Source organism: Salminus brasiliensis, chromosome 2 (assembly GCF_030463535.1).
Source record: "Salminus brasiliensis chromosome 2, fSalBra1.hap2, whole genome shotgun sequence".
Taxonomy (NCBI): Eukaryota; Metazoa; Chordata; class Actinopteri; order Characiformes; family Bryconidae; genus Salminus; species Salminus brasiliensis.
In genome coordinates this window covers 5962457-5976206 of record NC_132879.1, presented here as the reverse complement: position 1 = coordinate 5976206, position 13750 = coordinate 5962457, and the positions used below count along the sequence as shown (strand labels likewise).

General features: G+C 43.8%; 1 protein-coding gene across 2 annotated transcripts in view; it reads right to left on the bottom strand.

The window, feature by feature from the left end:
* The window catches only part of LOC140550301 (copine-8), a 168308-nt gene that overhangs the window by 53379 nt on the left and 101179 nt on the right, over positions 1-13750 (bottom strand). The window contains exons 9-12 of one of the 2 annotated variants that reach the window (XM_072674218.1): positions 10621-10725; positions 6367-6408; positions 2857-2949; positions 2209-2284 (exon numbers count right to left, since the gene is read on the bottom strand). In XM_072674218.1, the coding sequence (XP_072530319.1) occupies positions 2209-2284; positions 2857-2949; positions 6367-6408; positions 10621-10725 (316 nt within the window). The remainder of the gene's footprint in view (positions 1-2208; positions 2285-2856; positions 2950-6366; positions 6409-10620; positions 10726-13750) is intronic. The other variant, XM_072674217.1, reaches the window with a different exon arrangement.

Genomic DNA, 13750 nt, shown 5'->3' with positions numbered 1-13750 from the left:
GAGGGACAGAGAGAGAGGAGATAGAAAGACAGAGAGAGAGGAGATAGAAAGACAGAGAGAGAGAGAGGAAAGAGCAACAAAAAAAAGAGAGGAAGAGAGAGAGAGAGAGAGGGAGAGAGAGAGAGAGAGATAGAGAGAGAGCGAGAGAGAGAGAGAGAGATAGAGAGAGAGCGAGAGAGAGAGAGAGAGAGGTGCTTGACAGCTATTTGATCATAAAGACAGAAACATATTTATATAATAATAATTGCAAGCGTGCACACACACACACACACACACACACACACACACACACACACACTGTGGATTTAAAAATGCTCTTGAGCTCCCTAACCCTCAGCAGTTGCAGGTGAGAGGGAACACACAAGAAGTACTCCAGCGTGAGCGTACACACACACACACACACATACAGAGCTCTTCAGAACTATGGGGTGTTCAATCATCGCACACGCACGTGTGTGTGTGTGTGTGTGTGTGTGTGTGTGTGTCTGACGCCTCTCTCATAACTGACAGCCTGAAATCACTCTCTCTAATTATCAAAACACACGATACTCCAAATCATTAATCCACCTCTCTACTCCCCTCCCTGCACCACTGCTGCCTTAATCACATACACTCTGCGCCCCCCCCCCCCCCCCGCGCTCAGAGGAAACACACTTTTAGCACATTAAACAATTCGTTATCATGTCAGGCCGGAGCCGTAACACTTCTGCTCGCTCAGCACTGTCACAGAAACACTCTGACAGGACCAACAGGACAGCCTGACAGAATTCACAGTTCCCCCTATATCCCGAACATAGCACTCAGCCGGGCCGGGTGTCTGAAGCCTCCTGCTTTAGATATGCAGTAAGAGGCCAATGTAGCTAACGAGAGACTATAGCCTCACTTAAATATACCCACATTCTAATGTTACACAAATGTCCTCTTCCCTTCCCAAGCCTCTTCCCCTTTCATACGTGTCTCCATATTTAACCTCTAATATTCCTATAGCTCCAGATCATCAAAATCTGATCCAGTGGACTATAGGCTATGTAATCCCAGTCCAGTTCTGAGTCTTTGTTTTGCCCACAGCGTTCAGAGCGTCATCAGGTGTCCTCAAGACGACACTGTTACTAAAAATCCAGGTATTTTTCTTCAGTATTAATCAGCAGCTCGTCTTATCTAAACTGTGTGGCTGTATTAACTGCCTTAATTGCCCTTTTGCGCATTGGCTGATACCAGATACCATTGTTCAATTAATAAACCACACATATCAGCATGTGGCAGAGATGTAAAGCATCAGGATTGACTCAAACATTACTTAACTAACTTTGTAAAACTAGCTATAATAAATGTTTATAATAATAAATGACGTCATGACCCCCTCGCTCTCCCCCTCGCTCTGGGCTGTCCTCCATTAGAGACACAAGCCTCCAGCCGAGCAGTTCAGCTCCGGCGTCTCTCTATTGCTGAAAAACGACTGAAACAGCAAAGCTGTGGCTTTTAGAAACGACGACAGGGATTTAAATCTGAAATTTACTGATATTTAGTTAATTATGATATTTACATAATTAATTATACATTAATTATGTAATCAGGTCATGTAATTTGGACTCTAGGTCTCTGTCTGCCTGATCCCAGCTAGGCCCTCCTCTCTGTGCTGGTCTTGAGAAAACAGAGCAGGCTGCTGAAGTAGAGGAGGGGATTGTACTCACTGATTGCTCGCTGGATTACTCGCTGATAGTGGATGACAGGTGGAGGGTGTTGTGCTGGTTATATAGGAGTATTGCTGTTGCTATGATATGTGTATCAAGTCTGTAGGTTACTCTGACCCTGAGTTACGAAGCCTAGAATACAGGTGATGCGGGAATCATGTTCAGTGAGTTAGTGGATCGGCCTAATTATCCGATACCTGCTCCAGCTGATTTTGTCAGTATCAGGACCGATATCCGATCCTAGTACTGGATCAGTGCATCCCTAATTATTTATACAAACATCAGATCGGATTGGTATTGGCTGATACTCAGCATTAAGAGACTTGGATCGGATTGGATCAGGGGGCAAACCAACCTGATCGGCACCTATATCCCTGTAAATCAAAATATAGCTTTTACTTCTATTAATAACTTCTGTTACTAGTTGGACACACTGCTGCCTGGCAGGAAGGGGTTAATAGGCTGGATTTGCATGTTTTAACATGGGGATGGAAGAAGAGTCAGGAGGATCCCTCACCTCGTAGACGTTGAACTGGGACTGGCCTCTGGACAACTCTCTGTAGCTCGTGCTGAATTCTCCAATGAAGTCGTGGCTGTAAACAACACACCATCACACACACACACACGCATACATACACACACACACATACAAACAGAAAGACCTTCTGAGAACCTGCTCATCCTCCTACATCCACCATCATACACTTTTGATGGGCGGGGCCAGGCATCAGAACGCAACCAGCTAATCCAGCAACAGAATCAAACCATCAAATCATAAAGAAGCAGAGGTCAGGTTTACTATTACTGCACTGATGGTGATGCAGGTAGACCCAGCAGAGCGCACAGGTGAGGTCACATTAAACAGGTATTTATTAAATCATTCAGAACAACCAAGAGAATCAATTCAGACCAGGATTATACATGCGGGACAGATCTGGATTTTATACACTGTATTAGGTTAGTGAAAGTACTTTGGTCCCAGGGGAAAAAAAACTAAGTTAAGCCACCCCCCCCACTTTTTCCACAGTTCATGCCCACCATAATGAAAGAATGGTCAAATATTTAATACATTATCTGAAAGAACGTAAATCATAACCAAGCCAAAACCATAACCAATCATAACTAAAACAAAGTGAAGCTGGTTTCTGATAGGTAATGCTCTTACTTGGATCGGATATATTCCTGATAGCGTTTAGCACTGCCCTCGGTTGCCAGTCTTTTAAAACGCTGTAAAGTGTCCTTGGCATCTGAGAAAACGCTATGCAGATAAAATCATGCATTGTTTAATAATCTTCATAAACTGCACTCTACATATTTACATATATATATATATATATATAGAGAGAGAGAGAGACAAATGTGGACCTATCTATCTACTAATCAGCCATAACATTAGCACCACCTGCTTAATAGAGAGTATGCACATGCTCATGCAGACGGCAAGAGTCACTGCGGCCACGCCCACTGAGAAGCAAAAAGGCTGACTAAGTGGCAGAGTTAGATCCAGCAGGAGCTCAGAGCTCTCCTTTTACGGACTGCTGAAAGCTAAAGAGAAGAGAAGCTAGTGGATTTGCTTAAATTCACAGAAACTTCTGGACTCCAGGACCTGAAACGTGTGGGAGCTTACTGAGTGTTGAAGACACTGAAAACAGGTGGGGAAAAAAACAAGCCCACCATAGTTGAGAGAGAGTTTAGCGACAGGCTAAGTTGAATTAAAAGGAAAAGCAAGCAAACCTGGATGAACCAGGCTACTGTAAACAGTGGAAAACACTCCAAGCTCCAGAGGCTTTATCCTCTAAACAGGTGGGATTGAGCCTCAGTTAGCTGGAGGTTCCTGGCTACACATCGCTGGCTCACCGTTGGTTCTTTAGGAATGGGGACGGATCGCTGTAGAGTCCAGCTGTCTTTAACTTGAGCAGATAATCACCTGTTTCATTCCCGGTTTGGCCGTTTTCCCTAATAAACGCTGCTGCAGCCGTGCTGCTGAATGTTTTAACACTCGAGAAACGTGATGTCAATGCGGGATGCTCTATACTGCGTAGATCTGGACTCTCCAAGATCTCTGAAGGGGTTTAATGTTAGCAGCAGATTCTTTAAGATGTGTAAGTTGTGAGGTGGGTGAGGCCTCCATGAGCATCAGTGAGCCTTAGGTGCCCATGACCCTGTGGCTGATTCACCGGATGTCCTTTTTTGAAGTGGGTACCGATCAAAGCATACCGGGAATACCTCACATGACCTCCCTGATGTTTTGGAGATGTCCTGACCCAGTTGTCCAGCCATCACAGTTTGGCTCTTGTCAAATTAGCTCAGATTCTTATGCTTGCTCATTCTTCCTGCTTGCTTCAAGAGCTGACTGTTCACCTGCTGCCTAGTATGTAGAGCCCAGAAGGTTAAATATTCAATATTCAATAATATTAAAGTTCAATTTTAGCACAGTTAAGAACACTTAACACAGTGAGGCTGTTTAGTTTATAGAAGTATAATACGTACAAAAATAATTGTTGCGTTAGCACGCTTGCAAATTCACCTGGAAGCCTCAGCTGTGTTATTTAGCCTTTCTGTACCAGCATGTTAACTGGAGAGTTCACTTGCTAGCTCTAAGGCATTAGCAGCTGGAAAAATGAGAGTGCTTATATATTTTTTACACTTTCTAGAAATAGGGCTTTATATATAATTCTGACTTCCTGTATACATTTGTGTGGGAGTGTGTGGGAGTGTGTAGAAAATACCAGAGCATGTTATTATGCTAATGACAACGCAAGTCTGCTTTGTAAGACAAAAGCTGTGACCAAAACAGCTCCCTATTTACGTACTGGGGCACTAATGAGTAGGCCAGACAATTAATTTTTCTCTGAGTGTCAGAATCATATTGTGTCAGAAACAGAATTACCAAAGCACTGGTAATTTCCAATAAGCAGAGTGGCTTACCATGTGAGCTGAATGTGGACCAGAATGCATTGCGAGTCTCTTTTTCACTTAGCAACAAACAGTGGAACAAGAGGGCACTCATGATGTTGCTCTTCTAAGCTGTGAAAGTCAGAAGCCAATGGATGCCGTGAATTTCAGCTTGTGTGATGTGGCAAGGAAGTGCCATCAACCCACCCCTGAGAAAGCAAGGCTAGTTGTGCTCTCTCTGACTCTGGCAGCTGATGGCAAGCAGCACTACTTGGGATTCTTAGATTGAAGTGCCAGGGCCTTAGTCCACTGCTTCTGATTATACTGGGAGGGCCTTAGTCCACTGGACCACTGCTTCTGATCATACCGGCAGGGCCTTAGTCCACTGGACCACTGCTTCTGATCATACCGGCAGGGCCTTAGTCCACTGGACCACTGCTTCTGATTATACTGAGAGGGTTGTAGTCCACTGGACCACTACTTCTGATTATACTGAGAGGGCCGTAGTCCACTGGACCACTGCTTCTGATCATAGTGGCAAGGCCTTAGTCCACTGGACCACTGCTTCTGATCATAGTGGCAAGGCCTTAGTCCACTGGACCACTGCTTCTGATCATACCGGCAGGGCCTTAGTCCACTGGACCACTGCTTCTGATTATACTGAGAGGGTTGTAGTCCACTGGACCACTACTTCTGATTATACTGAGAGGGCCGTAGTCCACTGGACCACTGCTTCTGATCATAGTGGCAAGGCCTTAGTCCACTGGACCACTGCTTCTGATCATAGTGGCAAGGCCTTAGTCCACTGGACCACTGCTTCTGATTATACTGGGAGGGCCTTAGTTCACTGGACCACTGCTTCTGATTATACTGAGAGGGCCTTAGTCCACTGGACCACTGCTTCTGATTATACTGAGAGGGCCTTAGTCCACTGGACCACTGCTTCTGATCATAGTGGCAAGGCCTTAGTCCACTGGACCACTGCTACTTATTATACTGAGAGGACCTTAGTCCACTGGACCACTGCTTATGATCATAGTGGGACGGCCTTAGTCCACTGGACCACTGCTTCTGATCATAGTGGCAAGGCCTTAGTCCACTGGACCACTGCTTCTGATCATAGTGGGGGGGGGTTAGTCCACTGGACCACTGCTTCTGATTATAATGGGAGGGCCTTAGTCCATACTGAGATATACTGGGAGGGCCTTAGTCCACTGGACCACTGCTTCTGATTATACTGAGAGGGTCTTAGTACACTGGATCACTGAAATCATAACAAGAGTGTTCACCTGTTGAAATGAAAGAACTAACAGGGGCAAATTAGTGTGTGTTTGTATGGAGGATGAACTGACAGGTGTGTCCTAGGCACGGCCTGTCATCACATCCACTTATGCTGATATGTTCAGAGACGTCACTTGAATAAAACGTTAATTATAGGAATCTAAGTGATGAAAGGAGGTCTAATATGGCTTGAAGGAACTTCTAACTAAAACCCAACCAGTGGAAACCATTCAGAAAGCGCTCTTCTTTGAATGAGCTTTTCAGTGTAATTACATCAGTGTATTTCAATCAGTGTATTTTCAGTGTATTTTCATGGAATGAGATGAATACCAATACTTTGCCCTTATGACCTCTGAGAAAATGACAAGGATGACGTTAAGAGCACTTGAGAACCTTGGCTGCTTGTACTGAGCCCTGAGTGGGGATGTGTACGTGTGAGCACGTGTGTATGTTGAAGGTTGAATGCATTGTGCTTTAATGAATGGTGACAGAATTTTACCTGCCATCTCTGTCCCAGTCATACACTTCAATCTTGATTGTTCTATGGAGAAAGAGAGAGAGAGAGCGAGAGGGAGAGAGAGGGAGAGAGAGGGAGAGAGAGTGTTAAGGACTTGACTGACTGTGATACAGTAATCTCGATCGTTTTCCAACCAGCCTGTCCTTTTTTCCAATCTTTCCGCAATCACACATCTCCAGCTGGAGTATCATTCTCTCAATGGCGAGCCAGCATTTTCCCTTCGATTGTGCCGAATTCTCCAACAGCAATTTTACAATTCGCCCCATGGAGAAAAGGGAAAAGCCCTGGCTTACAAGAATGAGAGCACGAGAGAGGAGAGGGAGACAGGGAGCGAGAGAGGGAGAGAGAGAGGAATGAATCATGGCCTGCTCGGCTACAAAAGCTAGTCATTAGTGTTGAATTACAAGGTGAATAAGTCAGCGCTGAATTGGTTTCCTTGGAGCCCGTGGAGAGCGGCGGGGTTTTAAGTGCTACACAGGGCTGCTTAAAAAGCCGGAGATTTTAAAGTGCACAATAGTGCTGGATTTCCTCTGGATGGGCTAACCCTCGCAGATATGAAGTGCATGCTAATGGACCTGTTAGAGAGCACCTGACAGGAACCAGACAGAGCCCAGACTCTTTACTCCCTTGGTAATGCCTCAGAAGGCTGAGGTCCGCCCATTTTTCCAAAAGCTGGGGTTTTGCTTTCAGGATTGAGGGCGGTGCTATGACTCTGGAGAACGGACCATCATCTCATCTCAGTTCTTCTTGTTCTGTTTAACAGTTCAGAATAGTTGGGGCGTCCCCTTTAGATCCATTTATTGGATCCTATCCTAACTCTCTCATATAAATGGGCATAGAAAAATGACTGTAAAGTTAATGGGTGTAGAAAAATTACCGTAAAGTAAATGGGCGTACAAAAATTACCATAAATGGACGTAGAAAAATTACTGTAAACTAAATGGACGTACAGAAATTTCAGAAAGTAAATGGACGTAGAAAATTACTGTAAAGTAAATGGGCATAGAAAAATTACCGTAAAGTAAATGGGCGTACAAAAATTACCGTAAATGCACGTAGAAAGATTACTGTAAAGTAAATGGGCGTAGAAAAATTACCGTAAAGTAAATGTGCAAAAAAAAAAATACGTAAAGTTAATGGGTGTAGAAACATTACTGTAAAGTAAATGGACATAGAAAAATTACCGCAAAGTTAATGGGCGTAGAAAAATTACCGTAAAGTAAATGGGCGTAGAAAATGTACCGTAAAGTAAATGGACGTAGAAAATTACTGTAAAGTAAATGGCCGTAGAAGAATTACTGTAAAGTAAATGGGCGCAGAAAAATGACTGTAAAGTATATAGGCGCAAAAAAATTACCGTAAAGTATATGGGCATAGAAAAAGTACTGTAAAGTAAATGGGCGTAGAAAAAAGTACTGTAAAGTAAATGGACGTAGAAAAATTACCGTAAAGTAAATGGACGTAGAAAAATTACTGTAAAGTAAATGGGCGGAGTAAACTATTTAGCCCAACCATGAAAACTGGTGCAACTTAAATAAGTATTTGGGTGTAGCATAACTATACAAATGGGCATAGCACAACTATAGCATTGGGTGTAGTGTAACCATGGAAATGGATGTAGTGTAGTTTTAACTAGTGCTATAACACTGGGTGTAGCATAATTATAGCATTGGACATACCATAACTACAGTAATGGGTGGAGGGTAACCATGATAATTGGTATAGCATAACTATGGCAGTGGGCGAAATGTAACCATGGAAATGGGCGTAGTATAACTATGGCATTGTGTGTAGTGTGACCATGGAAATGGATGTACACTGGATGTAGCATAATTATAGCACTGGGCATACCAAAATTATAGCAAAGGAGGGTAACCATGGGAATGGGCATAACGTACCTTAATGTAATGATATAGCGTAACTCTAGCAATGAGCAAAGTGTAACCATATAAATGGGTATAGCATAACTACATCAATAGGTATAATATAACTATAGTCGTGGGCGGAGAGTAACCATGGAAATGGGTATAGCATACCTATAGCAATGGGTGGAGTGTAATCATGACTATAGCAATAGGTGGAATGTTACCATGGAAATGGGTTTAGTATAACTATAGCAATGGGCGGAGGGTAACTATGACTACCGAAATTGGTGGAGTGTAACCATGGAAATGAGTGTAGCATACTTATAGCAATGGGCGAAGAGTAACCATGGAAATGGGTATAGCATACTTATAGCAATGGGTGGATAATGATGGAAATGGGTGTAGCATACTTATAGCAATGGATGGAGTATAATGATGGAAATGGGTGTACCATATTTATAGCAATGGGTGGAGTGTAACCACGGAAATGGGTGTACCATATTTATAGCAATGGGTGGAGTGTAACCACGGAAATGGGTGTACCATATTTATAGCTATGGGTGGAGTGTAACCATGGAAATGGGTATAGCATACTTGTAGCAATGGGTGGATAATGATGGAAATGGGTGTAGCATATTTATTGCAATGGGTGGAGTATAATGATGGAAATGGGTATAGCATATTTATAGCAATGGGTGGAGTGTAACCATGGAAATGGGTGTAGCATAGTTATAGCAATGGGTGGAGTGTAACCATGGAAATGGGTATAGCATACTTATAGCAATGGGTGGATAATGATGGAAATGGGTGTAGCATATTTATAGCAATGGGTGGAGTGTAACCATGGAAATGGGTATAGCATATTTATTGCAATGGGTGGACTATAACCATGGAAATGGGTATAGCATAGTTATAGCAATTGGTGGATGATGATGGAAATGGGTGTACCATATTTATAGCAATAGGCGGAGTGTAACCATGGAAATGGGTATAGCATATTTATAGCAATGGGTGGAGTATAATGATGGAAATGGGTGTAGCATATTTATTGCAATGGGTGGACTATAACCATGGAAATGGGTATAGCATACTTATAGCAATGGGTGGATGATGATGGAAATGGGTGTACCATATTTATAGCAATAGGCGGAGTGTAACCATGGAAATGGGTATAGCATATTTATAGCAATGGGTGGAGTATAATGATGGAAATGGGTGTAGCATATTTATAGCAATGGGTGTGGAATAACTATTGAAACTGGCACAGCATAACAATTCAAATGAGTGTTGAGCTATAATGGAAATGGGTGAAGCGGAACCATGGAAAAGGGTGTAGCGTAAGTATGGACAAATACGATAAGTGTGTGTTGGGGGGGGGTGGTGGTGGGGGGGGTGGAGGGTTGCATTTCAAAAAGTCCTTAGTGGAAACCATGTCCATTCCTTAAAAGCCCATGCTGTCGTGTCGGTAATTGCTTGTAACGCCATACTTTACATTTACACAGATTAGCTTCATGGTGTCGATCATACACTTCACAGTAATTACAGAAGAGAAGCTGTAAGGTGGAATTATAAGCCTGCGCTTTAAAGGGGGCGTCTGCTGTATTTCCCACTACAACGCAGAACAGCGGAAGACTTAAACTGCTCATTGAATTAAAATCTACTTCAGACCTGAACTGGACTGGGTGACGCTGATTAGCCCACAGTGACAGTAAGTCATTAACTGCTGGCAGCTGCAGAACAAATGATGAATGCGTAGAACGAACTGCTGGTGGCAAAATCCGCAGGAGCTTCGCTAACTACACGCGCTGACAACAGCCTGCAGCCTGTTGCTGCATGCCAGTGCTAACACTCAGCAGGACACTCAGCACTTCTCTACAGGAGCCCCCCACCCCCCTGCAGTCTATTACAGCGTCTTATCTCCAGAGACAGACCCGCATAGCCCCCACCCACAATCCTTCAAACACATTCAATCACAGATAAAGCAGAGCAAGTGTAGGAAGGCCCTAATCAACACTTCACTCAGGCTTTGCGTCTTATCGATACGGAACAAGCCAGAGCTTTGGACTGCTATTTCTCGCTCTCCTCATTTGTCTTCCCTTCTTTGTCCCCCTACAACTCATCAAGCGTTTGCTACAGGGCAGCCTGGCCCCAATCCAACACCTCGGAGACACCTTTCAGTCACACACAGCAACATTGCAGGACTAGCATGTCCCTGCTAGTGACAGTGCTAGCCTTTGTTACGGTGTACACTGACTGGTACCTTATAAGGGTCACTTTTCTGAGGGTCAGCTGCCTTCTAGGTCCACTACACTGCCCTAGAAAGAGCAGAAATGACTAACTGCTCACTACTGAAGGCACCATGAGGCCGTACCTGTCGTAGTCTCCGTTACACAAGGCTCTGACGGGGATCTTGAAGGCCTGCCATACAGGGTTCAGGGTGTTCTTCACCACTTCTGTCTTATGGCAAATGGTGAATCTGGCAAACACAAACATGAACAATTTAGTTAGAAACACACACACACACACACACACACACACACACACACACACACATTGCATAAAATATATCATCAGGTAAAGTGGCATCCATCAAGGGTGTGGACATATCTACATCTCCAAAACATCAGGCTGGTCTTGTTGGGAAGGCATGGGTTGGGTACGCAGGTGATACTAATGTTATGACTGATTGTTTATGTTTATGTTTATAGTATACCAGGTGGTTGTTAAGGTATACCAGGTGGTTGTTAAGGTATACCAGGTGGTTGTTATGGTATACCAGGTGGTTGTTATGGTATAGCAGGTGGTTGTTATGGTATACCAGGTGGTTGTTATAGTATACCAGGTGGATGTTATGGTATACCAGGTGGCTGTTATGGTATAGCAGGTGGTTGTTATAGTATACCAGGTGGTTGTTATGGTATAGCAGGTGGTTGTTATGGTATAGCAGGTGGTTGTTAAGGTATACCAGGTGGCTGTTATGGTATACCAGGTGGTTGTTATAGTGTACCAGGTGGATGTTATGGTATAGCAGGTGGTTGTTATAGTATACCAGGTGGTTGTTATAGTATACCAGGTGGTTGTCATAGTATACCAGGTGGTTATGGTATACCAGGTGGTTGTTCTGGTATACCAGGTGGTTGTTATAGTATACCAGGTGGTTGTCATAGTATACCAGGTGGTTATGGTATACCAGGTGGTTGTTCTGGTATACCAGGTGGTTGTTATAGTATACCAGGTGGTTGTCATAGTATACCAGGTGGTTATGGTATACCAGGTGGTTGTTCTGGTATACCAGGTGGTTGTTATAGTATACCAGGTGGTTGTTATAGTATACCAGGTGGTTATGGTATACCAGGTGGTTGTTCTGGTATACCAGGTGGTTGTTATAGTATACCAAGTGGATGTTATAGTATACCAGGTGGTTGTTATAGTATACCAAGTGGATGTTATAGTATACCAGGTGGTTGTTAAGGTATACCAGGTGGTTGTTATAGTATACCAGGTGGTTGTTATAGTATAGCAAGTGGTTGTTATGGTATACCAGGTGGTTGTTATAGTATACCAAGTGGATGTTATAGTATACCAGGTGGTTGTTAAGGTATACCAGGTGGTTGTTATAGTATACCAGGTGGTTGTTATAGTATAGCAAGTGGTTGTTATGGTATACCAGGTGGTTGTTATAGTATACCAGGTGGTTGTTCTGGTATACCAGGTGGTTGTTATAGTATACCAGGTGGTTGTTATGGTATACCAGGTGGTTGTTATGGTATGCCAAGTTGGATTTTATATTTTCTGTAGTAATATCTAGAACCCCATTACAGTTCCACAGTGCAGTAGCAGCGTTCTGACCTGGAGCAGCAATTACATTCTACATTCTCCCTATTACAGTCAATGAAGCATCTACGTGATTCTGGGGCAGCTATTTCAAGCCCTTAAAAAGCCTACCAACCATTGGCGTGACGTCTATTACCAGCCCTGACAGCTTACCTTACCTTTATTTAAGCTCACCTTCTAAATGATTTGTAAAATCATGATTTTAAACTACTATGATGAGCTTTCTGTGAGCATTGGGAGACTATTACTGATCATGGAACGCAATTTTTTAAAAATGGGATGATATTGACGCTGCTCTGGCTGCGAATGAGGAACATTTGCTTTGCTCTTTAGCTTCTACCATTCTCTCCTAGAACTTCCAACCCCACTCACCAGAGGCCAGAACATTACGGAAATGACACGCCGCCTCTAAAGAGCTCTTTACTATTCAGCTGGGCAGAAACCTCTGCATTTTTTATCTAAGTCAAACACACAACGGCTCGTCACTGCCAAGTTAGCGTTCACCTCATCAAAAATACATATAATGAGCTGATGGTTAGCTGATAGCGAATTTAATAGGCCAACTTAGATGAAAAGTTTAAAAAGTGAACTGGACTGGATTTCAGTATAGCGTAAAAAAAGGTGGTACAGCTAAAGTGGTGGTTGCTGGGCTTCAGCTACATGATCACATGAGGGCTATCCAGGCGCTTCCAGGCCAGCCTAGAGATATAATTCCTTTAGCAGGTCCAGGGTCTTCCCTGGGGGCCTCCTCCCAGTTGACAGTGTCTGGTACACCTCCAGCGAGAGGCACCCAGGGGGTATAATCCTTCTCCCACTCCCAGTCCCTTATTCTGTCACAAAGAATGATCCCATCCACCTGACGGAGAAAACACTACAAGTATCTCTTGCATCCGCGACCTTGTGCTATCCATCAGTGCTCAAAGTTCCTAAATATATGCCAGGGTGGGGACGTAGATCGTCTTGTAAATCAGGGCTTAAAGACAATATTCACTTTGGTCTGGAATAGCTGCGATGGCATTACTGCACATAGCAACCGCTGCTATGGTCGATCTCAGGATTCCTCTGATTTGTAAATAAGACACTTAGGGTAGGTTCGCAACCCCTACCTGGAGGTAGCATACCTAATTTTCAGGACGCAAATCAGGTAGCAACAGTGCTGAGTCTGTGATGGTGGTGTTGCTGCCCTTGCCTGCTAACCTGACCTCCCTATTCCTTGATGACTAACAGGCTAAAGCTTAGCATGTTTAACCAGCGTAGATAAGGCTGCTCTGCACATGCTTGGCACAAATGGGGCAGGAGGCGTGAATCCGGTAGCGACAGGGCTTATGCTACATCTGGTCCTGATAGCCTTTGTTTATCTGACCCATACTTCTACGGACATACACGAGTACAGTGATGTGTCGTTGTTACCGTGATGCTGTTTTACAGACCTACCAGCCTATATACCCACCTTCGCATACACTGGGACAACTGTCTGCACCTGCATATTTGGTGCTGGATGTAGGTTTAACCGGGACTGTCGAGAACACCCCTTCACCCCCTTTACTCCTTTACCCCCTTCACCCCTTCACACTTGTCCAGTTGCGTAATCAGTCAGTCAGAATGCAGCTCTATGGTCCATTCGAACAAACTGGTTTTGAGATGCTTTATATGCTGTATGTCCAAAT